This window comes from Balaenoptera musculus, chromosome 15, assembly GCF_009873245.2.
Source record: "Balaenoptera musculus isolate JJ_BM4_2016_0621 chromosome 15, mBalMus1.pri.v3, whole genome shotgun sequence".
Taxonomy (NCBI): Eukaryota; Metazoa; Chordata; class Mammalia; order Artiodactyla; family Balaenopteridae; genus Balaenoptera; species Balaenoptera musculus.
Window position 1 is genome coordinate 66,339,326 of NC_045799.1, and position 27,570 is coordinate 66,366,895.

At 49.9% G+C, this 27,570-nt stretch overlaps 1 protein-coding gene, 1 non-coding gene and 1 pseudogene across 2 annotated transcripts; 2 read left to right on the forward strand and 1 right to left on the reverse strand.

Moving 5' to 3' along the window:
* Window positions 1-678: 678 nt before the first annotated feature.
* Window positions 679-17,734, forward strand: SDR42E2 (short chain dehydrogenase/reductase family 42E, member 2). Its single transcript, XM_036826778.1, has 12 exons — window positions 679-733; window positions 1,340-1,524; window positions 2,002-2,097; window positions 3,364-3,421; window positions 4,111-4,229; window positions 4,928-5,003; window positions 8,939-9,021; window positions 10,622-10,759; window positions 11,273-11,338; window positions 12,962-13,025; window positions 14,620-14,693; window positions 17,495-17,734. The coding sequence occupies exons 1-12, from the start codon at window positions 679-681 to the stop codon at window positions 17,732-17,734; spliced, it is 1,254 nt and encodes a 417-aa protein (XP_036682673.1).
* A 5,520-nt stretch (window positions 17,735-23,254) lies between these two features.
* Window positions 23,255-23,336, reverse strand: TRNAL-UAG. Its single transcript has one exon. It is a non-coding gene; the product is annotated as a tRNA-Leu (tRNA).
* A 743-nt stretch (window positions 23,337-24,079) lies between these two features.
* On the forward strand, window positions 24,080-24,458 carry LOC118881793 (annotated as a pseudogene).
* Window positions 24,459-27,570: the final 3,112 nt, after the last annotated feature.

Below are 27,570 nucleotides of genomic sequence, written 5' to 3' on the forward strand. Positions count from 1 at the left end.
GCTTTAAGTCTAGAGTGAGGAGGATGAGATCCTCAGTGCTGGCCCCCGAGACCCATAGACCTGATCCTGAAGCCCACAGGGGGCTTGGTAGGCCTTGTGGTGCCAGCCATCTGCACTGCTGGGGGACCTGGGAGAAGCAGAGGCAGCAGTTGCCAGGGCAGAGGCGGTGCAGCACTTGTGCAAGTTTCCAAGGCCCTTTGGATCCCATGTGGATTCCTCCCTTCTCTCCTCCTCCAGGAAGCCCTCCCCATTTCCCCATCAGAAAGCAGTCACCACCCCCAGTCAGGTGGGGTTCCCCTTGGCACGATTTGATCTGTCTCCCTCTGGTACTACATGGGAACTGGGATTTTAAGGAACTGGTAGAGAAGCCAGGAATTCTTGGTGTAAATCTCAGCCACGCAGTGTGACGTTGGGCCTTGGTTTCCTGAGCTGTGAAACCCAAGGCCTGGCTGCTTTGTCTCTGACTCTCTCTGAGGAAGGCAGCAGCCACCTTGGAAGTTCTCAAGATTCTGAAAGGGACACGTTTGGGAACTCAGAGGGTCTCTAATTCCCACCAGGAGGTCCCCTAAGCCCGCAGGGGTCTGATAATCTACATGAGTTGAGACAACTCTAGAACATACGTTCTTCTATTTTTTCCTACAGGTGGACAGATCCCGGGTCCACATGGCTCAGTAGAAGATGAAGCCCAACCTGGCAGGCTCCTCCCCAGAGGCCTGCAAAGCTGCAGGGCAGGGCGAGCAGAGCTGCCCTCTCTGCCAGGCCTGGGGTGGGGTCTCAAGCCTGGGGTCTGAGTCAGGGCCTGGGCCGGGGCCTGGTGCTGTGTCCAGACCTGGGCCGGGGCCTGGTGTGGTTCTAGAACCTGGACCAGGGCCTGCTGCTGTGTCCAGACCTGGGCTGGGGCCTGGTGCTGTGTCAGGACCTGGACCTGGGCCTGGTACTCTTCCGGGGCCTGGGCCGAGTCCTGGTGCAGTTCTGGGGTCTGGGCTGGGGCCTGGTACTGTTCCGGGGCCTGGGCTGGGGCCTGGTGTGGTTCTAGAACCTGGATCAAGGCCTGGTGCTGCTTCAGGAGCTGGGCCAGGGACTGGAGCAGTGTCAGGGCCTGGGAAGGAGCCTAGTGCTGTTCTGGGACCCAGACAAGGGTCTGGCGCAGTGTTGGGGCCTGGACCAGGGCCTGGCGCTGCTTCAGCGCCTGGACCAGCTCTGGGGCCTGGGCCAGGAGCTGGGTCAGTACCTGCTTCAGGAGCTGCACCTTTATCTGGGTCAGGGGTAGGGCCTGGGCCCAGACGGGAATCCGGGGCTGGGCAGAAAGCCAGTGAGCCCGTGACAGCCCCAACGCCAGCGCTGCAGCAGAAGACTCAGGCCACACCTGTGCAGGCCTCTAAGCAGAAGGTTCTGGTGACTGGAGGAGGAGGCTACCTGGGCTTTAGCCTGGGTTCCAGCCTGGCCAGGAGCGGCACTTCTGTCATCCTGCTCGACCTCCGCAGACCCCAGTGGGTGCTGTGCCCGGGGACCGAGTTCATCCAGGTGCAGTGATGGCGGGGGCAGGCTGGTGGTGGAGGTCAGGGGATGGTGTCTGATGTGTAACCAGTGCCTGGCATTGAAAAGTACAGGCTGCGGAGTCAAACTGTTTAAGCTCCAACTCCAGCTCCCAGCTGGGCAGCCTTGGCCACAGGGTCCCGCACCTCTGAGCCTCACGTCTTCATCCACAGAAAGGGGACACTAACCATATCTGCTTCGCAAGGGTCTCGTGGGGAGTTGAGAAGACAGTGCATGTAAAACACTGAGCACAGCCTCTGTGACTTAGCTCCATAAATGGGGCCGATGATGATGAAGATGCCCAGTGGGATCATCTAGTAAATCCTGCCCCACAGCCTGTCCGGGCCCTGCAGGTGCTGGGCCCGGGTCAGGTCAGGGGGCCAGCTCCGGGACCTGGCACAGCTGTTACCTCTGATTGCCTTGAACCCAGACCTCCTACCTCCGTGTATTCCTTCTCTGTTTCAGGCTGATGTCCGCGATGCAGAAGCCCTGCACCGCGCCTTCGAAGGGGTGGACTGCGTCTTCCACATGGCCTCCTGCGGAATGTCTGGTGCCGAGCAGGTGAGTGCCTCACGTGCAAGGCTTAGGTCCCGGCTCTGCCCGCCCCCTTCGTGCCCGGTGTTCATCATGCTCGTCACCTACTCCAGGGAGGATTTGGGCTACACCCATGGGACCAAATGCCAGTTCTGCCATTTTCTAGCTGTATGGCTTGGAAAGTTAACCTCTCTGAGCCTCTGTTTCTTCACCTGTAGAGTGAGGACACTATTAGAACTTATGTCACGACCTCCCCAGAGAGCAGTATAACAGTATCTATCAAAGCATGCAATACCCTTTGACTCAGAAACTACACTTACTTATGTATTTGTAGCATTGTTTTTAATAACAAAACAGGAAACAACTGAAATGCCCATCTGTTGGAGATTATTTAAATAAATTGTGATATAGCTAAACGATGAAATTCTAGGCAGCCATTCAAAAGAATGAGGTAACTCGATATGTACTGATAACAGAACTATTTCCAAGGTACGAAAACAGTGTTTGACACTGTTTTTTTTTTTAAAAAAAGCTATATACTCACACATTGTGTGCGCTGATATTGATGTGTCGATTATCTCTAGAAATACAGAGACCGGTAACAGTCTGCGGAGGGAAAAGGGAGACTTGGAATCAGGAGTGGGAGGGAAATTTCCTCTTCATTGCATTCTTGTTTTACTGTTTGAGCTATTTTTAACCTTGCGATTGTATTACCTATTGAAAACAACCGCAACAAGAATAAATACAGTTTGAAAATCAATATGGAACCCACCTCCCGTGTGGGTGTAGGGATTAAATGAGATGTAAAGGCTTCGCCCCATCCCTGGCGCACAAGCAGCTCTCACTGTAGCCCAGTTGTTTTTATTTTTCAAAGCCCAGCCCTCTCACTTGGGTAGGGACAGTATTACTTGTCCATCTTACGGATAAGGAAACTGAGACTTCTAGAGCCAGGAAACAATCTAACACATCTGAGGCTCTTTTCTGTGTCATGCCCTGTACCATGTCCTCTCATGGGGCTTATTAAATCCTGCTGACCACCCAAAGGGGTCTTCCCTCACTTCATAGATGAGGGAGCTGATGGCCAGAGGGGGGATAGAACCTTCCCTGTGGCCCAGGCATATGGTGGCAGAAAGGGGCACTAGAGCCCAGGACCCCCGCACTGCCCATGGGCCCCTCGGGATCCCTGCCTCTGAGCTGTAGCCCCCCGCCCTGCCACCCAAGCCCAGCCTCACGGCCTCAGCTACAAGGCATGAGACAGCACCCCGACTCTCCCACCTCCATCTTGTCTTTTAGCTGCAAAAAGAGCAGATTGAGTCTATAAATGTTGGAGGCACCAAACTAGTGATTGATGGTAGGCGCTCAGAGCAGAGTGTGACCTGCTGTGTGTTTGTGCTTCTCTCCCCACCCCTGCGCAGGCCCGGCTCTGGGGGACAGGGCAGGGGGACGGAGGTGGGAGCCTCCCCCCACCCCCGCCCTCCCCAGTAGAGGGCCTGTGGGCAGCACATCCTTCCTGTTCTGCAGGCCTGCCCAGGCCCCGGCATGGGGCTCAGCGTGGCCTCAGTGTGTCTGGGGACACAGGGAGTGGAGTTTGCACAGAGGGGTTAGGGGTTGGGAGCAAGAAAAGTTGCTGAAGCACCAAATTAGAAAACTCACATCTGGGCTCTCTGGGCATGTCCTGCCTTGTCCTGCATCCCATTTTTCTCTCTGATTCTAAAGTGTGTTTTCCTTATGTCCCCACTGAGTGAGACTTTCTTCTGACCTGTCCCTGGCAAGGTAGCTAAGGGGCCGCAGCCACACTGAGAAGGAAGAATGAGCCGGCCCGGCCCCCAAGGGCCCAGGGAGCGGGGACTTGACCCCTCCCCAAGTTAAGGGAAGGAGGCTCTTCCCTCCCGAGCCAGGATGTGTGCAGGAGGCTGGGTGGAGGATTCACCCAAGGAGGTCCCCACGGGTACCTCCTCAGCCAACTCCCTGCTCACATCAACTGTGTGTGTGTGTGTGTGTGTGTGTGTGTGTGTGTTGCCGTGTGACCTGTCGCTGTAGTTTGTGTCCACCGGCGCGTTCCCAGGCTTGTCTACACCAGCACCGTCAATGTCGCATTCGGCGGGACGCCCATAGAACAGGGCGATGAGGACTCTGTGCCATATTTCCCACTGGAGAAGGTACCTGGCTTCCAGGAGAGGTGGGCAGGGCCAATGGACTTGGAACCCACAGCCCAAAGGGTAGGGATGGGCGGAGCCGGGGTCAATTTCACAACTCAGGGTAAGACGCAGGAAGAAAGGGTCCCCAAAACGGCGTGGCACAAACGCCTTCTCCTATTTTGGCTGGTCGTGCCAGTAGGAGCTTTGAAATCACGTAGACCTGGCCTTGAACCAGCAAAGCCACTTTCTACTGTGGAACCATGAGCAAACCACTTCACTTGGAGGCTCTCCTTCTTCATCTGGGTGTGATAGCACCACCCTATGGGGACGTGGAGACCAGGAAGTGAGATGATGTATGTGAAAATGCCCCGTGAGCACTAAAGGACTCCATGTGAACAATCCATCAACTCACGTCCAGCGTTCACATCCCAGAGCAGGCGTTGTGGCTTGCGGGAGCCTCCCCGAATCAAGGAGCCCCTGGTCGTTTTTACTGCTCTGAACTCTCTCCTCTGTTCCTGTGGCTCCCACCCAGGGGGAGAGGAGGGGCAGTGGGGCTCAGGGCCTGCCCATTTCCCAGTGGGGGTCCCAGAAGTGAACCCCCATGTGGTCTGAAGCAGAGGTACAGCCCTGGGGCCGGGAGGGCTGGGTGGGCCGGGCAGGTGTGGCCAGCAGTGTCTCTGACCCCTGTTCGGTGGCTCTGTGCTCCCGTCCTCTGATAGCACATGGACCACTACTCCCGAACCAAAGCCATTGCCGACCAGTTGATCCTCATGGCCAACGGGACGCCTCTCCCAGGTGAGTACTGGGGGGCCCTGCTCACAGACAACGTGCATGCCCACTGCTCCCTCCCTGAAGCACATGTGCGATTCTAGCTTTTAGCTGGTATGTTCCCAGCTTCCTTCCAAAGAACGCTTCCCCAGGGCCTTGGACATTCATCGTCCAACAAATTCTGAGCACCCACACTGCACCAGGGATACAGCCCAGAAAACGTCAGGCCCAGTCTCTGCCCTCACATTGCTCATGGCCTGGTGGGGAGACACTTGAGCTAGTCCACGTCTAGCTCTCTTTTCTGCCACATAGGAGGGGATCCAGTTTTGGGGACCCTCTTTATAAGAGTACAAACTTATGAATATGCATGAAGTATAGCGCTTTGGAAGGGCTGTGCAAGTGAGGGGCCCTTCAGTAACTCCCAGAAAAATTGGCCTCGGCTGCCTTACTGGATTGCCTCTTCTTACTGTATTGTGATAGAGAAATAATAGTAGATTAAGGACAGGTGGCAGCATGGTACAGTGGCTAAGCACCCACGTACTGGCATCAGACTGAACTGAGTTCAAATCCAAGCTCCACCGCCTCTCAGCTATGTGATCTTGGGCAATGCACTTACCCTCTCCCAGCCTCAGATTCCTCACCTATGAAAAAATGGATAGTGGAATTTACCTCAAAGAGCTTGAGAGAGAATAAAATAATGATGGGCACTGTTAAAAAAAAAACAAAACAAAACACCAACATGGACATTTTGTGTTTATTGAATGCTTACTACATGCCAAGCCCTATTTTACATGCTGATTTTACCTGCAAAAGCCTCAATAACTCTTCATAGCATCCATATGAGGTAAGAACCTTAGCTACCCCTTGCTTTCCAAACTCAGGAGTCAAATATCAATAGATTCAGATAAATTCCTGCTATCTAAATTATCATTATTTGCTTTCTGAAATTCAGAAACTAAAAAGAAACAGAAAACCTGGTTTCCCTCACTGTCTAAACTCAGGAGCCAAGTGGATTTGGAGAGCAAAGGTTGTTTCAAATTATAATCCCCAATTTTACAGGAGAGAAAACTAAGGCTAAGATGTTAACTGACTTAGCTCAAGGTCACATAGCTCTTAGGTGGCAGAGGTGGGATTTGAAAACCCCCTCTCCCCCTAAGGGAGTCTAAAACCAGAGCCTGGGGCTTAACCACTGTGCTCCACTGTAGCTATGGCTGAGTAGGTCTCTGAGCATGAACTCTTTTCCCTAAAATCCTCCCTACCCCACCCTCTCACCCTGGGCCTGTCAAGCCTCAACCCCTTATCCCAGTGGGAACATCCATCTGTGTTTCCCAGGAGTTTGACCCTCTGCAGTTGAATTCTCTTCTCTACCAGGGCCTCCCCTGGCTGGACCAGCAGCCTACAAGCCAGACACCTAATCCTCTGGCTGAGAATTATTTATACAAGCATCCCCAGCTTTCCATGGTCAGGAGAGTCATGGATACCCTGGGCGCAGTCCCTCTGTGACGTGGCCACCCAGCGCCCCACTGGCCAGTGTCAGCTGTAGCCCAACCAACCTCCCCCCACCATGCCCAGGTGACCCAGAGTTTAAAATTAGCTGCAGGCTGTTTACAGAAAAGCTCACCTGATACCTGCCTTGCAGGAGTCCAGCCACGGTCACCCTGGGTGATTTCCAGTCCCTACTACCCAAGCTGGTCCCTGAGACTCTGCCTCTAACCTGGCATGGAGCACCCTGGTCCCTGTAGCAGAGTCCTGAGGCGTGCAGACCCCAGCTCCACGTGAATGTGCTGTGTCCTCCTGTCTCTGGGTGTATCAGTGTCCGGGGGCCGCGGGCACAAATTACCACAAACCTGGTGGCTTAAAACAACAGAAACTTCTTCTCTCGCAGTTCCCACAGTTTACAGTCAGATGTCTGAAATCAAAGTGTCATTTGGGCTGCGTTCCCTCCAAAAGTGCGAGGGGAGAATCTTTCCTTGACTCTTCCGGCTTCTGGTGGCCCCAGAAGCTTGGGGGTCCTTCTTTGGTGTGTGGCTGCGTCGCTCCAGTCTCCTCCTCTGTCTTCACATGGCCTCTCCTCTTCTCCATCTGTCTCTTCTCTGTGAGTCTCTTATAAGGATACCTGACCTTGGATTTAGGGCTCGCCCGGATAATCCAGGATCATCTCATTTTTAGGTCCTTAATTATATCCTCAAAGACCCCTTTTCCAAATGAAGTAGCATCCACGGGTTCCAGGACACCGACATATCTTTTGGGGGGGCCGCTGTTCAACCCAATACACTGGGCCTCATTGTAAAGTGAGGGTTTTGGAGGGGGAGAAGTCAGAGTGTTTGGCTATGACCCGGAGACACTGACCCTGGCTAATTTATGGAGAAAATGGAATTTATACTGGAAGGATGTGGGATAGCTTCTGGAAAATATATTCCAGAAAAATGACCACCAGGGCTTAGAACGGACAGGGTCGGGGCAGTTCCAGGGACCTGGGAGGCAGGAGCTGGTGATCAGTCTCTCAGGGTGAACCCAGTCCTATGATTTTCGATCCCGTGTCAGTGAGGCACAGAGTCACATTCCTGGGTGAGAACATGGCATTGGCCCAGCCTGGGTCCCGTGGCTGCCATCTCAGGGCAGAGAGGTGCATCTAGACTGACAGTCCCCCGCTAGACCTGGTGCAAAGCGGAAGGGACCCCCAAAGGAAGGTGGGCTTCCGGTCCCAGAGGATGGCATACACTAGGCTCCCCAAACTGGAGGCACAGCCGCTAGGGAAACCTGAGCCTTGGAGGAGTGGAACATCTTCCAGGAGGCTCCATCCCAGTTAAGGACTTGGGGTTGGGGAACAAATAATTTACAAATAGTAATTTTTTAAAATTTTAATCTTAAACAAAAATGAATTATGAGAATAAATTGAAAAATTTGTAGGCTTTCTTAAGACTTGAATATGTTTGGAGCAGCCCTTCAGGCTGTACCCCCAGACTTCCCCTAGGGAGACATGCTCCCACTTCCACCAGTGGGGGCCCCTCAGCAGAGAATTTGGGAAGCCCTGGACCAAGCTGTGTCTTGGTCTGGGGACTCTGCTGGCACAGAGCAGTGAGAGTTAGGGGAACAGACCCCCAGCTCTCATACTGAGGGCTCTAGTCTTTTCATTTCTCCATTGGTTGTCTGGAAAGTATGACTGCTACCACCAGTTACAAAACACCCATTTTCCAGGTGAGGAGACCCAGGCTGAGAGAGCTGAGGGCCTATTTGTTAGTACTGTATCACCAGACGTATTAGTGGAAAGTGCCTGGACTTTGGTCCCCATCTCAGCTCCGAGAGGCTGAGCTGTGTGCCCTTAGGCAAATCACATCCCTTCTCTGAGCCTTGGTTCTTTTATCCATAAAACAGGAATAGTAACAGCTCCCACCTCATAGGGTTGCTTTGAGGGAAAAATTCCAGGCTTACCAGAGCACCAGCCACATAGTAGGACCTCTCTGAGAGCCATCATGGTCCTTATCTAACTGATGACCAGAAAAAGGAAAGAACTATAGCTATTGGCATGAGGGCGTGTGGGTCTGTGCGCATCTGTAAAATGGACACAGTAGGACCCTCGGAGTCGAAGGAGATGTCTGTCAAGTGCTGGTTAAACTCTCACGGGCCATGCAGATACCTGCATCTAGGTCTTGCCTCTGTTACTGGCCTGAGAGCACAGTGAGGGCAGGGACCATTTCTTGGTCATCCTTGGATTCTTCACAGCATCCATCCCAGGGCCCAGTGCTGAGGGGGCTGGGGGTGGGGGATGATTCTGAACAGTGTTTGTTGAATGACTGACTGATCGACTGAGAGAATAATTAATTGAATGAGGAAACCCCAAGACCCTGCCTTCCCCACTAACCTTTCCGGGTAAGAACCAGGAGATGCGGACAGCCTTTCTGTCCCTCTCCCTGCTCATCCGCCCCTCCCCAGGCCCCTGACTGCCCTCCCCTGTGTTGTAGGAGGAGGCGCTCTGCGGACATGTGTGCTCCGGCCCCCAGGGATCTACGGCCCCGAAGAGCAAAGGCACCTGCCCCGCGTGGCGGTATGTTGTCCCAGCCCCAGGCCGGAGGCACAGGAGGAGCCTGGCTGATATGTGTGCGAATGGGGACCCACGGTCACCGCGTCAGTCTGGGGGCAGTGTCCCGAGCGGGGGACCCTCAGTTCTGGGAGAAGTCCTGCCCCCATTAGGCCCACCAGGAACAGAGCTCTCGGGGTGTGCCAGCCAGGCCTGGGTACCGGTAGAGGAGACATGGAGCTATGACCCCGAAGAGGCAGAGGAAACTATTGCCCTGCTCAGACGTGAGCGCCTTGAGGGCCAGATGGCTCATCTCATGCTGCCAGCACCAGGCTTTTCACGCAGAAAACCTGTCTCCAGAGAAGGCTGGTTGCCAGGGATATAGCTACAAGGGGCTCTAGATCCTGTCCTCAAATTTCTCACAACCTAGTCAGGGAGACAGACGCCATAGTCACAGATTCAGGGTGGTAAGGGCTGTGTAGAGGTGAGAGGGAGAAGATGGGAGCACAGCAGAGAGGGCCTGGCAGGGGAGGTCCAGGAGGGCTTCCTGGAGGAAGTGATGGCTGTGCTGTTTGGATACAGAAGGAGCTAACCAAGGAAATGGGGTGGTAGAGAGAAAGTGGTCCAAATAGAGGAGACAGCTTGGGCACAAAGCTGGAAATGAAAAACTGTTCCAGGTTTGGGCACAGGTCAGTGAACAAAACAGATGATTCCCGCCCCTGTGGGGTTTATATTCTCACAGGAGGAGAGAGAGAGAATAAACATGATACAATACAAGGAACGTTTGAAGGTGCCAGGGACTATGGAGAAAGAGGAAAAGTGGAGTGGGGTTGGGGGAAGCCGGGGGTGCCGGCAGGCGGGGAGCCTCTTCAAGCAGGGATATTGAGCAACTTGAAGGAGGTGACCAGGTGCATCACACAGCTATCTGGAGGAAGAACCTTCCAGACAGAGGGAAAGGCTAGTCCGAAGCCCTGAGGTGGGGACCTGCTGGCACGTTCCAGGGAGGAGGCCGAGTAGCTCGTGCAGAGTGAGCAAAAGCGTCGGTGGGAGACACGTCAGAGAGTAGCTGGGGCCAGAGCAGAAGGGCCTCCTCTGCCACCTGACCTGGTGGGATGGGCGCCCGGAAGTTTCTGAGCAGAAGAGACAAGATCTGACTTAGGATTCAAAAGGATCCCCCAGCTGCATGGAGAACAGGCCACAGCGGCCGGGAGTGGAAGCAGGGGACCAGTTAGGAGGCTGTTTCAGTGTCCAGGCGAGAGATGAGGGCGGAAGTCAGTACTGTGAGGAGTGGCCGAATTCTGGACAGATTGTAATGGCTGAGACGACTGGGTCTGCAGACGGGTTGGGTGTGGAGAGTGAGGGAGGGGACAGCCAAAGCTGGCTGCAGGCTTTAGGCTTGAGCCCTGGGTGCTGTGGGCTGAGGTGGGGGAGGGGCGGCCAAATGGGGATCAGGCACTCACAGGACAGGACAAGTCTGCCTTGTCTATCCGGCAGCCAGGTGGAGACTTCTGGAAGGCATGTGGGGCTGGGACAGAGGAGTCTGGTCTGGGAGCCTTCTGCATGTAGATGGATTTTAAAGCCACTCCAGGCTTGGTCTGTGTTTCTCGCCCTCTCCCCTCACCACCAGGGCCACATCAAGAAGAGACTGTTCATGTTCCGATTTGGGGACCGCAGGACGAGGATGAACTGGGTCCACGTGTGCAATCTGGTGCAGGCACACGTGCTAGCAGCCGAGGCCCTCACCGCCGCCAAGGGCTACGTGGCTGTGAGTCTCCTGCAGTGCTCCCCCGACCTTACCCCTCGGGCTGCAGGCGTGTCCCCCATCCCTCGGGGATTCCTGGCTCACACACGACATAGCTCCCCAATTCAAGCTGCCTGATGGGGTGGGGGGGAAAGTGGCCTTTTAGAGCATCGTTAGCTCCTTGAAATGATCCTGTGAGGTAGGTGTTGTTGAGCCCGGAATTACAGTCACCGCATGCTAAGCGTTTTACATATATTGTCACCTGCACCTTTACAACAGCCCAAGGGGGAGATGCCATTATTATGCTCCCATTTCTCAGATGAAGAAACTGAGGTACAGAGAGGTTAAGTGACTCCACTGAGGTCATACAGCTAGTCAGTTGGCAGCCCCAGAACTCAAAGGGACTTGTTCAGGTCCGTCTCCAGGGCTGCTCAGGAGAAGTGGGGAGTTGGGGCAGCTGCTGGGAGCCATCGGAGAGGGTGAGGTCAGGCGGCGGGCGTGTGCCTGACCGTCCCCCTCCCCTCGTGTCCCCCTCAGAGTGGGCAGGCGTACTACATCAATGATGGGGAGAGCGTCAACCTCTTCGAGTGGATGGCCCCACTGGTAGGTGCCTGGACACCGCCCCCATCCCAAGTGAGAATTCAGGGATCCCCACGTCTTCTTTCCCTGTCACCTTTTCCAAAACAATCAGAGGATTTCACATTAAAGACCAGCTCTGGCAACAGTGTCCACTGGGCAACATTGGAACTGGCTGGAGCTGGGTGGCGGCTGCCCCTTTGGGGAGCTGTGGGCTCCCCCAGTTTGCCATAGTCCCTCCCAGCCCGCTTCCTGGTTTATGTCGATGTCCTGCCCTGTGGGATTTTGCTTGTGGCCCCCGTACTATGCGGTGAGGCCCTGAAAGAGGTAAGTAGAAGGTAGGCAAAGCACAAAGGGAGGTGTTGGCCCTCGGGCCCCTACGCTGCAGCCCCTCTGAGAGTCCTGGCCTCCTCTGCCAGCAGCCTACAGACTCCTGGACGGGGTAGACCAGAAACCCCGTGCTGGAGGATACATCCTGGGGGCATTCAGGCCCTTTGCGTGTCAACTTTTAACAGCTTTATTGAGATATAATTTATAGACCGTACAGTTCACCTATTGAAAGCATACAAGTCGATGGTTTTTAGTATGAGTTGTGCGACCATCAGCAAAACACATTTTAGAACATTTCATCACCTTCCCAGAAAAGAACCTCCCCAAACCATACCTTTTAGCTGTCACTTCTGTTTACCTCTCACCCTACCCCACCCCTAGCCATAGGCAACCAGTAAGCTACTTCCTGCTTCTGTAGATTTGCCTGTTCTGGACATTTCCTATGAATGGAATCATACAGTATGTGGGCTTTGTGTTAAGTTTCTTTCATTTAGCATGTTTTCAAGGTTCATCCATGTTGCGGATGTGTCATATCAGTACTTCATTCTTTTTTACTGCCAAAAAGATATTTCATTCAATGGCTGTGCCACATTTTGTTAATCCATTCATCAATTGATAGAAGTTTGGGTTTTCCGTTTTGGGGCTGTTATCAGTAATGCTGCATGAACATTCGTGTGTAAATAGTTGTGTGGACATACTTTCTCATTTCTGTTGGGTATATACCTAGGAGTGGAATTGCTGGATCATACAGTAACTCTATGTTTAACCTTTTGAGTTACTGCCAGACTGTTTTCCAAAACGGCTGCACTATTTTACATTCCCACCAGCAGTGTAAGAGGGTTCCAGTTTCTCCACATCCTGTCAACACTTGTTATTATCTGTCTTTTTGACCTGGAGAGTTTTCATACAAGTGAAGACCTCAGTTCATCCTTTTCCAGCCCATCTTTTCATGCTTCTCCCACCACCCTCCATACGTATGCATTTTTTTTTTAAATTTAATAGCAGAAAAGTAGATTCTAGAGAATAATCAGATTCTATATAAGTGCCTTAGAGTGTCTTTGGGTGTACGCAGATGTAAAAAATAACTAAATGATGGGACTGCACCCCATGCAGTCAGTTCCTACTTAGTTTTCCAGGTCACAGTGTGGGCTTCATTTAAAGACTGGTGTACACTTGGGGCTGGCTGTGGGGTCTACCCCCTTTGGTGGGCAGCTGAGGAGGGGCCAGGAGGTGCTCTGCTGGCCTTGGGGTAAAGGCAACATGTGGCCTTTACCAGCCCCCCAAGGATCCGTTCTCACCTCAAGCCATGTTTCCTTGCAGTTTGAGAAGCTGGGGTACAGCAAGCCCTGGATCCAGGTTCCTACTTCCTGGGTTTACCTGTCAGGTGAGGAAAGGAGTGTGTATGTGAAAACCCTCCATGTGCCAGATGTACATGCATTACCTCATTTTAAACCCAGAGCCAGGACCTGGCTGAGGCGAGTGGGGCACTGAGAGCACAAAATTTAAGGAAACCCTCACTCTCAGGAGTCAAATGCTCCAAGCCCCATCTGCACTTGCCCAGCCCTGAGAGCAAGTGCCTCCTTAAATTTTGCACTCGGGGCACCTCACTCCCCTCACCCTAGTCCTGGCCCTGTTTAAACCCTATCGCACTTGCAAGGTGGGTGTGGTTAGGCCCATTGTACAGATGAGGCAACTGAGGCTCTGAGAGGTTAGCAACCTGCCCACGGTGCCCCAGTGAGAAGGTGGGAGAGGCAGAATTCACACGGGGCTCGGCTGACTCCGCAGCCCACGCCCAGTCCTGCTGTCTGTGCTGGAATGCGCTATGCCAGGCGGAGGAGGGGGAGCCCTGGGGCTGCCCCATCCCCCAAGGTCGCCCTGGAGTTAAGGCTGCTTTTGGACATGTGAGGGTTCTGTCTGACCCTAGATTCTGCTCCTCACCCTGAAGGTCAGTCTCTACTCTCACGCCCCAGCTTCCCTATGCTGGCCTCCTTCCAGCTGGAATGCTGCACGGGCTTCAGGCTTGGAGTGATCAGCCCGAGGGGGCAGGTGGCCCTCAAGTCACAGATAACTGTGTTCCTGGAAAACCTCAGCTGGATCTCTTGCACTTTAAGTGCATTGGGGGACTTCCCTGGTGGTCCGGTGGTTAAGACTCCGCACTTCCAATGCAGAGGATGTGGGTTCGATCCCTGGTCTGGGAACTAAGATCCCACGTGCTGCACAGCGCAGCCAAAAAATAAAAATAAAAAATAAGGCATTGGGATGCCTGCCATTTAAAGCAGGGGTTTGCAAATTTTTGTCCCCCAGGGCGCCCACACAGGATGACTTCCCCTGCACAGCATTACCACCAAGATTGACACTCCTTGGCCCCCAGCTGAGAAAAGTTCAACCGCAGGTTCTGGCAGTTTTGGAGGACTGTCTATAAATTCCCAATTCCCAGTGAGCTGACTGTAAACTCAGTGCTTCTTAACTTTGGCTGCACAGTAGAATCACCTGGGAATCATTTAAAATGTAGAAATGCCTCAGCCACACCCCCAGACCCATTACCTCAGCATCCGCAGGAAGCAAGGGGGTGGGGGAAGAAGGAACATTTTAAAAAGTGGTCCGAAGTGCAACCCAGGTTGAGTTGAACCACTGTTCCAACTTCTTTCTCCCTGACTCAAGAGAGCATATCGGGATAGATGTGAGTGAGAGAGACATGATTGTAGAGATCACTTTGAATCTGCTCAGATTTATTTTAAAATGTCAGTCTTTGAATATTAATAATAACTTACTTGTGACATATTTCACAGCCAAACAAGGCACCCCAGGGTGTGCGGAGAACTGCTGATTTAAAGGAATCCAAGGACAGGAAAAGTTGGCAAAGTGAAGATTCCCCCTAGCAAAGCAAATAATGCCCCCAACTGACTTGTCCCTGAGAACCTCCCTGGAGCTTGCCTAGAGCAGGCCCCCTGGTCACTGGTCCCTCTCTCCCCACACAGCCACAGTGATGGAGTATTTGCACCTGGCCCTGAAGCCCATCTGCAGCCTCCCCCCGCTGCTCACCCGGAGTGAGGTAAGTGAGCTGCTGTGAGGGGAGCCCCTGTGCCCTGGTGCCCCTCACTTGCCTTCCTGCCCCTTCTCCACTGCCACAAACCCTCACCTTTTGACACCGTAACTGGATGCTTGTCTGAGGTCTCAGAACCTCCCATGTGGGCTCAAATCTAGGGCCAGATCCTGTATAACATCCCAACCTCTGAGCTTTTGCTGAGGCTGTGCTCTCTTGGCCTGAAGGGCAACAGCTCCAAGCCCATCCTTGATCACTGTCATTTCATTCATAAGCAGTTTGTCTTCCCAGCCAGACTGGAGGCTCCCAAAGGCAGGTTCCATGAAATTCACTTTTTGGAATGTCACTACTCCCAATAACCATCAATACACACACACACACACACACACACACACACACACACACACACAGAGCCTGTTGATTCGAGGCTCACAGTTCCTGCTCACTGAATAATAAGTATATATTAAGTACCTACTGTGTTAAGAACACCGTTCTCAAATAATGATGATGCAGTTTTCTATTTGCATATACAGTTTAAAAGAGAGGGTGTTTTAATGCAGGTTGTAAACAGTAAAGCAACACGTGGTGTTTGGTGTTATTTGCAAAATTCTTCTAGTCCACTCTCTCATTTGATTGTCCCTGATGCTCTGTTAAGTTAGGAGGGGCGAAAAGATTATGATCTCATTTAATGGTGAGAAACTGAGCACTAGAGAAATAAGTGATTTGTCCAGGGTCCCACCATTCTGGAATTGGCTTCACATTCCAAGCTCAGTGCTCTCCACCTCAGAGAATCGAGAACGGGCCACAGAAAGAAGCAGTTCCCTATGGTCTCTCCTTTGAACCGTCTGGACTAGCAGAGGAAAGAGAATAGTGAAAATAGGGACCATCTATTGAGTGTGAAATGCCAGGCACTGTGTTTATCTCATTTAATCTTCACAACTACTATACACTGTGGATTCTGTTATCACCTCCATGTACAGAGAAGGAAATGAAACACTCAGCGGGGAGAGGGGGAGGGGGTGAAATAACCTGTTCATGACCATTCCCTTATGTAGCAGCATCGAGATTTGAACCCAGAGGAGACCTAAATGATTTCAAGCTTAACCACTAGCCTGTGAAATGTCAGGAAACATAGTCACATAAAATAGCTGCCAAAGTGCTGCTGAGTTTTGGTCGGGTAGGGAGCTGGCTCCCCTCTCTCTCCACTCACTTGTGGGTTTCCCTGTTCAACTCGGGGGGCAAAGGATCCCTAGTTAGCTGGGAAGTTTCTGGGCACTGTAGCTCGGGCGCCCTCTTCTGGTCAGTCTATGACACACCAACTAGCCCTCTAGTTTGACTTCATAGCCTTTTTTCATTCATTTGACATGTATTGAGCACCTAATGTATGCCAGGCACTGTGCTGAGGAGTGGAGGCAAGACAGTCCTTGCTTTCTATTCGCACATACAGTTTAAAAGAGAGGATGTCTTAATGCAGATTGTAAAGAGTAAAGCAACACGTGGTGTTTGGTGTTATTTGCAAAATCCTTCCAGTCCACTCTCTCATTTGATTGTCTCTGATGCTTTGCTAAGTTAGGAAGGGCAAAAAGATTATGATCTCATTTAACGGTGAGCTCACAGCCCAAAGGGGAAGACAGCCCAGCAAGGGCTATACTGGGGGAAATAATGAGGAACTTCAGAGTACACAGAAGGGGCACCTAAGCCAATTCTGAGGAAGTTAGGGAGGCTTCCCAAAGGAGGTGACATCTAAGCCTGAGATCTGAGAATGCTGTGTCCCAGGACCCTGCCTATCTAGTTCACAGCTGTACCAGCCAAAGCCCTGAACTTACTAGCTGAGGCAAAAAAGGACAAGAACTGGCCCCTCTCCCTCTCTCCTCACTCAAGCATCCAAGACCAGGGGCTTGACCCCAAGGGCTGTTTCAGGGCCACAGCAGAATCCAGCAGCTAGTGGACTCCTTCCCAGTGTCCAGCTGAGGAACAAAAGGTGAAGAAATGAGTCAGGTGGGAGGGTATCTTCTCAATCCTAGCATAGCAGGGAAGGGCATGGGCTAGAGTTTGGCTCCTCTGTGTGACCCTGGGCAAGTCACTTAACCTCTCTGATCTTCAATTTTCAAAAGAGGAGATGGTGGTATTACCACTTCAGAAGATTAAATGAGATATGGCCTAGAAAGAATTTAGCCCATGACAGGCACAGAGTACTTATTCAGTAATTGTTGTTGTCAGCACTACCTTTGAAGCCTGTGGGACCCAGGCCATCTAGCATCAGGAAACGCAGCTTCAAACCCTGGAGAGAGTAATCACTTATGCATAATTGAATTCCTCTCTTAGGGAAGCTCAGTTAATCAGCCAGGGCGTGAAGCCTGCACCCTGGAGCCTGCCTGTCCAGACTCCATCTGGGGCTGTGGGCTGAAAAGTCAAGGATGTTTCCTGGAGACAGTTTTCCGGATAGCTGCACTCAGGCCACAGGCGGAATGTATCAAGGGCCTCCTGAGCCCCGGCATCGTGCTAGGGCCGGGGAAGGGGAGTGCAGAGGTGGGGCCTTTACTTTTGGGGGACTGAGGAGTTCAGTAGGGTGGGGAGATGCAGAAAGTGTATCCTGGAGGCGCCCCCTCGAGGAAAATGGAGGTGGAAGAGAGACAGGAAGTCTTCCCCGATGAGGGTGTCGCAGACGCAAGATCCAGCATAGAGGTCCTTTTAAATCTCTGTGCGACGGAAGGGAAATCCCTACCCTCTCTCATTCGAGTGAAACATGGTAGAGGTTGCTCCCCACGCCCACTAGTCCCGTCCCTCGGCTGCCCCGCCTCTCCCCGCAGGTGCGCAGCGTGGCCGTGACGCACACCTTCCAGATCGCTAAGGCCCGCGCTCAGCTTGGCTACGTGCCCGACAAGTTCAGCTTCGCGGACGCCGTGGAGCGATACGTGCAGTCGACGGGCCGGGGAACCCGCGGCTCCACAGCGCGGACGCTCCTGCGGCTGCTGCTCGGGCTGCTGCTGCTCCTTGGCCTGCTCGTGCTGGCCCTGCACTTCCTAGGCCCGCGGCCGTTCGTCGTCTGACCATCGTCGCCGGCCTGTCCCTGCCCCTGCTTCGCCTTCAGGACTTGGACCAGACCCTGCTCCGCCCTCCGGACTTGGGCGCTCGCTTGAGTCCTGGGTTTGTCCCTGCCCCACCCTCTGGGCTTGGATCTGCCCAGCAGGTCTTCCGCTTGGATATTCCGGCGTTCTAACCCCGCCCCTGTCCCGCCCTCTGGGTTTCGAAGTGCCCCTGCCCCGCCTCTTGAGCCCTGGCCACGCCCCTGCCCCTCCCTCCGGCCTTGGTCTCCCTCTGACCTGGCCGGGATGCCTACGAGAAGGTCCTATCTTCACAGCCTGCTCCGCCTTCCAGGCCTTCTCCCCGCCCCTGCCCAGGCCTGGCCCGCCGCCGCGTTCTCCCCTGCTCTGGTCCGCCCCGTTTCTGGCTCTAGCCGAACGCCTGAGCCCTCGCCTTGGTTTCTCCGTTGGTAACTAGACTTGCTCATCTCTCTTGGTCGGTCCCTCTCCTCTCCTGTTTGTGATTCAGCCTTAGCCCCACCCCCTCCCGTCTGGCTCCCCTCCCTCCAGTCACACCTCCTAGGGGCCTAGCTGCAGCCGCTCGTGCGGGCTGGGCTGACGTTTGCAAGTTTTCGCCGGCTGCTGCTACCTCTCTAGGGACACGGACCCTCCTCGCTGCCCGAGCTTCTCTGTGCTTGTCCTGAGATCGTCTCAAACCTCAAAAAAAAAAAAACCCCTTTTTAAAGAATTGGATCTCTCTAAAAAGTACCAATATAGAAATAATGGGAATTATTAGAAATTAGTTGGTCATATTTTTTGTTTTACTATTGCTTCAATTTGTTAATGAGGGGGCCAGTAGTGATCACCGTAATCTTTAATGTTTAAATCACAAAATTTCTTAATCCAGCGCTGTTCTCCACAGAAACAGCGCCTCCTTATCATCTTGGTATCAATTGTGAATACCAAAATATTAGTGGGTAAATACTTCTGTGTATATATCATAATATGCACACGTGGAATTGGCTGATAAAACTATGGATCCTAGCAGAGAAGAAAACCGTCACAAGCCTAAAGAAATCTGTGACGGGGAGGAGCAAATCTGTTAGTTAGGGCCAACATGTCCATCTCCCGGCGTGGGCATTAGCAGTATGTCCTCTGCTGAACAATTAAGAAAGTTCGTGAAGCAGTTCAAAAATGTGTGCTCCTGTTTGCTATGTTGAATTTGCATGTGTGTATATAATTTTTAAAAGCTCAATAATCTTTATGCTTTGTTTATGCTTTATCCTTTATGTTTAATGCTTGACAGTTTGAAAGAGCTTTCATCTGTGTGCTCTTACTTAATTCTCAGGCCCACCCTTACATAGGGCTTATTATTCTTATTTTATAAATGAAGAAACTGGGATTGCCTAACTTCAAAGAGTAGAGGAGGGTGGGGGTCACTTCTCTACAGGCGGGGTAATTTGGAGGACCTGCCCAAGGCCCACTGGCCTAAACATGACACATGGTTATTTCTGCTTTTCTGCACCTTAGCCACGTCAGTGCTTGGGTTGAGCTCTGGGATCTTTCTCAGTCTCAGATCCACAAACCTCAGGCCATTTGGGGCTTTCTTTCTTCTCAGTAACATGCTTGCATGTAAACTCACCTTCTCCTCTGACTTTCTCTACCAATCCTGAGAAATCTGTTCTTAGGGCAGGGAAAACAGGTTTTCACTGTTCACATAATCTTCTAGATCTTTTGTCTACTGCCGAACCTCAGCTTGTGAAACCCAAAAGCAAAATCAATTTCTTTGTTCACTGGATTTCTCTAAGTCACCTCTTCCCCTGAAAGTAGACTGTCTAAACCCTGGGCATGGGGGCAGCATGGGTCACTATGCCAGAAAGCTTCCTTCCCCTCAAGTGTCTTTACCCAGTGGGAAAGGAGGTGGCACTTTCACTCAACAGAGGAACCAAGTGCCCATGAGGGTTTTAGAGGCTGCCCAGATAACCCACCCTCCGTGAGGTTCTTTTTTTTTTTCTTGTATACCTTCTCATAGATATTTTATTTTAAATTTTTATTGGAAATAGTTGATTTACAGTGTTGAGTTAGTTTCAGGTGTACAGCAAAGTGAATCAGTTATACATATACATATATCCATGCTTTTTTAGGTTCCTTTCCTATATAGGTCATTACAGAGTATTGAGTAGAGTCGCCTGTGCTATGCATAGGTCCTTATTAGTTATCTATTTTATATATAGTAGTGTGTATATGTCAATCCCAATCTCCCAATTTATCCCCGCCCTTTCCCTCCTGGTAACCATAAGTTTGTTTTCTACATTCGTGACTCTGTTTCTGTTTTGTAAATAAGTTCATGTGTACATTTTTTAGATTCCACATATTAGTGATAGCATATATTTGTCTTTCTCTGACTTACTTCACTCAGTATGACAATCTCTAGGTCTATCCATGTTGCTGCAAATGGCATTCTTTCGTTCTTTTTTATGACTGAGTAATATTCCATTGCATATATGTACCATATCTTCTTTATCCATTCCTCTGTCTATGGACATTTAGGTTGCTTCCATGTCCTGGCTATTGTAAATTGTGCTGCAATGAACATTGGGGTGCATGTATCTTTTCAAATTATGGTTTTCTCCAGATATATGCCCAGGAGTGGGATTGCTGGATCATATGGTAGCTCTATTTTTAGTTTTTTAAGGAACCTCCATACTGTTGTCCATAGTGGCTGTACCAATTTACATTCCCACCAACAGTGCAGGAGAGTTCCCTTTTCTCCACACCCTCTCCAGCATTCATTGTTTGTAGATTTTTTGATGATGGCCATTCTGACTGGTGTGAGGTGATAGCTCATTGTAGTTGTGATTTGCATTTCTCTAATAATTAGTGATGTTAAGCATCTCTTCATGTGCTTTTTGGCCATCTGTATGTCTTCTTTGGAGAAATGTCTATTTAGATATTCTGCCCATTTTTTGATTGGGTTGTTTGTTTTTTTGATATTGAGCTGTGTGAGCTGTTTTTATATTTTGGAGATTAATCCCTTGTCAGTTGTTTTGTTTGCAACTATTTTCTCCCATTCTGTAGGTTGTCTTTTTGTCTTGTTTATGGTTTCCTTTGCTGTGCAAGGGCTTTTAAGTTTAATTAGTTCCCATTTGTTTATTTTTATTTTCATTACTCTAGGAGGTGAATTTAAAAAGATCTTGCTGCAATTTATGTCAGAGAGTGTTCTGCCTATGTTTTCCGCTAAGGGTTTTATAGTATGCGGCCTTACATTTAGGTCTTTAATCTGTTTTGAGTTTATTTTTGTGTATAGTGTTAGGGAGTGTTCTAATTTTGAGACAGCAAGTAGGAAGAGGTCCTAGCTTTCTTGGAGACACTAAGCAGAAGCATTATAAATGCAGAAAACAGAGTCATTACTGTGGGCAGCTCAAGGTGAAATAGCCAGTCAGAATGGACCAGTAAGGTGAATTCATAAACTTTCCATTATGAGTGATGAAGCTATTCCCCTTTGTAGACCCAGTGCCAGGCGTCTAAAACACCATCCGGTCTCTCATCTTAAAAATATTTCTCTTGACTCCCCATTCCCCCTCCTGCTACTGCTACCATCACTCATCAAATTTCGTGATGAGATGTCCACACTTATGTTTCCATTTCTTCTCTTCAACTCACACCAAAATGGTTTTAATCAAGGTCATCAGTGACCTTGTCCATAAATCATAAAACCAAAGAATATTTTTCAGTCTTTATTTTGCCAAGTCTCTTCAACATAGTTGGCTACTCCCTCCTTCTTGCCATAATCTTCTTGACAACAATCTATATGACAACACACCTGTCTTCCACTTGAGTCTCTGACCAGTCCTTCTTTATCTCCTTCACTGGCTTCTCTTCCATTGCATTCCCTTTAGGATGATGGTCCGCAGGACTCCATCTTGGTCCCTCTACTTCCTCTGCATGCTTTTCCTGGGCAAGTTCATCCATTCCCATGACCTCAATCTCCAGTGCCTCCCAAATCTGTATCAATTGCTCAGAGTGTTCTCTTGGCCTCCAGACTTCTATGTCCAGTCTACTCAACCCCATGTCCTAAATCTCAAACTCAGTGTGGATCAAACTGAAATCATCTTTTCCACAAACGTCCTCTTCGTCCTGTGTTCCCTCCTAGGGAGACGAGAGGCACCGCCAGCCATCCGGTGGCTCAAGCCCAAAACCTGGTCATCACTTTCGATGCGTTCTTCTTTTTCATGTCTTCGTCATTGAGTTCTGTCAGATCCACCTCCAAAACGTCTCCCTGTCCAACACACTGTCACAACCATGGTACAAGCCACTCTCCTTTCTCCTAGACAACTACAGTAGGCTTTGAATGGAACCTCCTATTCCTACTGCCAGAGGGAACATCCAAAATTGGAACATGCTACCCTCTGGCTTTCGATGATTTCCCATGCCCTCAGGGCCAAGTTCAAAGCCTTAACTTGGCATTCATGGCCCTCCTTGCCTAACACTTCAGTCTCATCTCTAGCCATTTATCCATTTATGCTCTCTCTCCAGCTGCCCTGAATTACCTTCCCAGCATCTCAGACTCACCAGGCTCTCCTTTGCCTCTAGGATTTTCCACATGCTGTTCCCTCTTCCTGGAACTCCCCTCTCCCACCTTCACTAGCTAACCTCTCAATTTCGAGTCCAAGCTAAACGTCACTTTTTCCGTTGTCCCTGGGTCAGCTTCCGCATTCTGCATGACACTCCTCACAGGTATAATTAAATTACAGTGGCTGTGAACTCTATGAGGGCCAAGACATGTCTGCTGTTTTGCTCTGTAGCCTCAGGTTGATCTTAATTTCTGGCACATAGTAGGCCCTTCATAAATGGTTGTTGAATGAGTAAATAAACAAGCACCAAAACCAAGTAGGAAGTGGATCAATGAAGCTGGGACCTCAAGGCTGATACACCTGGGCGGGGCAGGGCTCCTGATACCCCAGACCCCCCATAAAGTCACCTGACACAGTTTCTACCAACAGGGATTTATGGAGTCAGCCTGGGCTCTCCGCTGACACAGAGCGGGCCAGAAAGGGACCCTTCCTAACTGACGTCTTGATTAAAATCACCTCCACCTAATCTTTGTCCTTGGGAGGTAAAGGGGCCCACTCCCGGTGGCCTCAGGCCTTGAAGCATTAAATTAAAGGCTCAGACAGACTGTTGAGAGCTTTTCAAGGTATCTCAGGATGCTTTCCCATGGAAATAGGGAGACGTTTTTGTTTTCGTTTTTTAAGGTAGCGGGATTGGTGGGTTTGTGTACTAGGCTAGGGAGTGAGGTGGCTTGTCCTGCAGTTTCCTTTTCCCCTCCCTTCCCCATTCCATTAAAAAAAAAAAAAAAGGCTGAACTGGAAGAAATAACTTTTACAGGTTGAAATTCCTGTATAAGGAGAAAGTGAATGAAATGAAGGATCCCTCTGGGGATTTTCTACTGTGGGGGAAAAAAAACGTCAGAAGGCAGAAAAAGTGAAGAGTAATTGGGAGAGGATATATAAGTTAAAAAATGGAAAAGTGAGACCCGTTGAGGTGTGGCAGCGGTGGGATTCGAACCCACGCCATCGAAATGACTGGAGCCTAAATCCAGCGCCTTAGACCACTCGGCCACGCTACCGCCCGCTCGCGAACTGTTCCATTCTTACTATATTAGTCTAGTGACGCGGCGCCTCACGTTCTCTAAGCCCCGCCCTCATCTGTTTACGCATGCCCGAGATCAGCCTGACGCTTACCGCGCCAGTTAACAGCATATTAACCCCTGGCTTCCTCCTGGGCTTTGGAGTCAAAGTGCTCTTGTAATCGGCAGTAGTAAGTTCAGTCGGGACGCAGCATTGAGAAGGAAAACAAAGTTCCCAATTGTTAATATTAATATTCAATCGTCATGTATGTTTGCATTTGATTTTTCGCGAGCGTGGCATACTGCCTACGGCCACGTGGGGGCAGTGTCGCGCTGCCGCTTGCTCCTGGCTGGGCTGCGGGTCCCGCCGGGAACCCGGGTTTGCGCGGAGCCGGCCGAGTCCCCATCCTGTTTGGACTCTCTAGCCCTACTTCAGGGAACCTCTGCAGCTTCGGGTGGCCCCATGGCCGGCCCCTGCCACCGCGATGTAAAAATCATGGGTCCAGGAAGGAAAATCATTGAACGTTTTTACAGATCCTTGCCTTGTGTAGGCTCCGTCAATCATCACTCTTATCTACTTTTTACAGAGGGGGAAACTGAGGCTCAGATTGGCAAAGTAACTTGTGTTAGCTACCCCCAGGCAAAGCCAGCATTCCCTAGCCTCCCAAAACCCAGTGTTCTTCTGTGTAGACTATTTCAGTGTGTTTTAAAATGCAGTAGCCCTTTCTGCCTTCGCTGCCTCCATGGCGCCCGTGAAAAAGTTTGTGGCGAAGGGGAGCAAAATAAAAGCAGGTCCCGAAGTTTACCCTTGACTGTACCCACCCTATAGAAGATGGAATCATAGATGCTGCCAATTTTGAGCAGTTTCTTCAGGAGAGAATCAAAGTGAACGGAAAAGCTGGGAATCCTGGTGGAGGGGTTGTAACAACCGAAAGAAGCAAAAGCAAGACTACTGTAACCTCTGAGGTGCCTTTTTCCAAAAGGTATTCGAAATACCTCACCAAAAAATATTTGAAGAATAATCTACTTGATTGGTTACGCATAGTTGCTAACAGCAAAGAGAGTTACGAATTGCGTTACTTCCAGATTAATCAAGATGAAGAAGAGGAGGAAGATGATTAAAACTCAGTTATCTGCAATATTTTGTGTGAGTTCTTGAATAAAACTTGGGAACCAAAATGGTGGTTTTCCTTGTTAAAAAAAAATAAAATAGAAACAAAATGCAGTAAATTCAGAGCAAGTACATATCAATAAATACATAACAAACTTCCATTTCCTGCCACCGAGAATTAATTGTATTCAGCTCTTCTGAAAGATCACCCCCTGCGGCCACAAGAAGGAAGCAGAGATCTCTTTGAGTCATCCCCCCAACAAATGACTCAAAGCATTCTCCAGTAGTTGCACCATTTGCTAGCAGCAACTGTAACAGAGAAGAACAAACCTGACTCCGTATTGAATCTATTCCTTTAGCTCTAACCTTTGTGCTCTGTTGCCTGTGCTTAGTCATGCTGGCACTGCACCTTTTGTGAAAGATTGTTGCCTGTAGTCTGAAACATACAGGATACTCCCTTCTCAAGGCTCTGACCTTTAAACTTAACACTTTTCCATTCATATAGAGAGAAAAAGTTGCAGAACAGAAAAGAACATTTGTCTTGTTGGAGGTTTACAGGAACATCGTGACCTGACCTACCTGGACAGCTGAGACAACAAAGTATTCCAGCACCAAGAAGTTTACAACAACTAACCACACCCCCTCCCCTTTTAATATAAAAGCCTGAATTCTAACTTGGGGAAGATGGTTCTTTGGGACACCAGTCCACCACCTTCTCAGTCTGCTGGCTTTCCAAATAAAGTTGCTATTCCTTGCCGCAATACCTCGTCTCTCAATTTATTGGCCTGTCGTGCGACGAGTAGTATGAGTTTGGACTCTGTAATGTGACCCTTCCCCTCCCAACTCTCTCTGTCTCTAATAATTTAATTAAAGTAAACATTTATCCAACACCTACTAGGCCAGATCAGGCAAAAATCAGGTCTTTCGGGAGAAGCAGAGCTGCTCAGAACTTGCATGACGGAGGTGCTTCACCAGGACAAAAATCCAGTGCAAGCAAGGCCATGAGCTCATCTGCTCCAGCGAGCAGGCCTGTCTCCCTGCAGACTTCTGCAGTAGTGCTGACTCGGCTTTCCTAGTGATTTATGCCTTAAGGTTGAGGCTGGGAGGGCAGTTCCTATGCAAAACCTAGGCCCAGGCAGGCAAGGGTGGGGAGGCTACAGAAACCAGGGCAACTGGGCTCTGTTTAGTTTTTGTTCTTTTCTTTTCTTTTTTTTTTAAGTAACAGTTAAAAATAACTTTTGCTAAAATAATAAATACATGTTCCTTGTTGAAACTCCAAGCTAAGAAAGAAAAGCACAAATAAGAGAATAAAATCACCTTTAATTTCTCCTCCCAGTTAAGCTCTGTCAACACTTTGGTAAAGGAAGGTGCTTTTTTGTCTTTTTAGATTTGAAATATAATGTAATGCATGCTCTTTGTAAATTTTTTTTCAAATGTCAAATCTTCTGTATAAAGTTGAAGGGAGTTCTCTTCTTCACCACCTTCCTCCTTCACAGCTGAATCCCACAACTCATTATAATGAGTAACAGTTTAGCTGTATCCTTCCAGATCTTTCCCTATGCAGATGTAGGGGCAACTAGAGGCCCACACATGCCCCACCCTAATCCTGGGGTTTGCCTTGTGCAAGAGAAAGGAAGAAAGACACTATCCAAAAGACAGAAGAGTGGTCATTTCATTGCTTCTGTGAGTCTTTCTGTAGCTACAGGTGGGTCATTTAATGGCCCTGTGTTGGCTTTGTGCCCAGTAGGCCCTGGACCTCCTGAGCCAAGGAGCCAAGGAGGACTTTCAAGGACTTTTTTTAAAGCTTCTGCTTAAAAACATCCCACTGTGGTTCCCAGGGATGGAGGGGGATGCAGGGGATGAACAGGTGAAACACAGGATTTTTAGGGTAGTGGAACTGCTGTGTATGTTACTGTAACAGTTGATGCATATTATTATAAATTAGGCCAAACCCACAGAATGTACACCACCAAGAGTGAACTTTAATATAAACTGTGGACTCTAGGTGATTATGATGTGTCAGTGTAGGTTCGTTATTAATTGTAACACATGCACTACTCTGGTGTGAGATGTTGATCATGGGGGAGGCTATTCTTGTGTGGAGGCAGGAAGGATATGGGAAATCTCCAAACCTTCCACTCAATTCTGCTGTGAACCTAAAACTGCCTTAAACTCCCACAGACACGGCCTCCTGTGGACAGGGAATCCGAGCAGCTAGCGCTTGGGAAGCATTTCATTCCCTTGGCATGTGTGTCTAGAGCAGTTCTCCAACCCCCCCTGAGCCCGTGGCAGGATTACACCCATCCCTGGAAGTTGGGAGAAGCCACGTACCTAGATTGGGCTAGAGCACCATTCCTGGTGACCTCTCTTCTGCTGCCACACCCTGAAGTACCGTGAGGATGCCAGGAGCCCTTTTCTGAGGGTAACAGCTTTATCGTGATTTAATTCACGTACCATACAAGACACCCCTTTAAAGTGTATAGTTCATTGTTTTTTAGTATATTCACAGAATTGTGCAGCCCTCCTCACAATCAATTTTAGAATATCTTCATCCCCCCAAAAAGGAATACCGTACCTTTAGTAGTCACTCTCCATTCCCCCCAGACTCCCTTCCTAGCTGTGGGCCACCACTAATCTACTTTCTGTCTCTAAGGATTTCCCTATTCTGGACATTTCATATAAATGAAATCATATAATCTGTTGCCTTTTGTGTCTGGCTCCTTTCACTTAGCATACTGTTTTTAGGGTTTATCCATGTTTTAGCATTTATCAGTGCTTCATTCCTTTTTATTGCTGAGTAATATTCCATTGTATGGGTATAACACATTTTAATTATCCATTTATCAGTTGATGGATATTTGGGTTTTTTTCACCTTTTGCCTATTATGAATAATGCTGCTATGAACATTTGTGCATATGTTTTTGTGCAGACATGTGTTCATTTCTCTTGGATATATACCTGGGAGTGGGATTGCTAGGTTGTATGGTAACCCCATGTTTAATTTTTTGAGAAACCACCAAACTGTTTTCCATTTTCCATTCCTGCTGGCAGTGTATGAGTGTTCCAATTTCTCCACACCCTTGCCAATACTTGTTATTATCTGACTTTTGATCATAGCCATC

Bases quoted from the DNA above. Each gene is read 5' to 3' on its own strand.
- SDR42E2 (XM_036826778.1), top strand. From the start codon at position 679: ATGAAGCCCAACCTGGCAGGCTCCTCCCCAGAGGCCTGCAAAGCTGCA. The intron at 3,422-4,110 runs GTAGGCGCTCAG...CTGTCGCTGTAG, and splicing joins CACCAAACTAGTGATTGATG to TTTGTGTCCACCGGCGCGTT. The intron at 11,339-12,961 runs GTAGGTGCCTGG...GTTTCCTTGCAG, and splicing joins TCGAGTGGATGGCCCCACTG to TTTGAGAAGCTGGGGTACAG.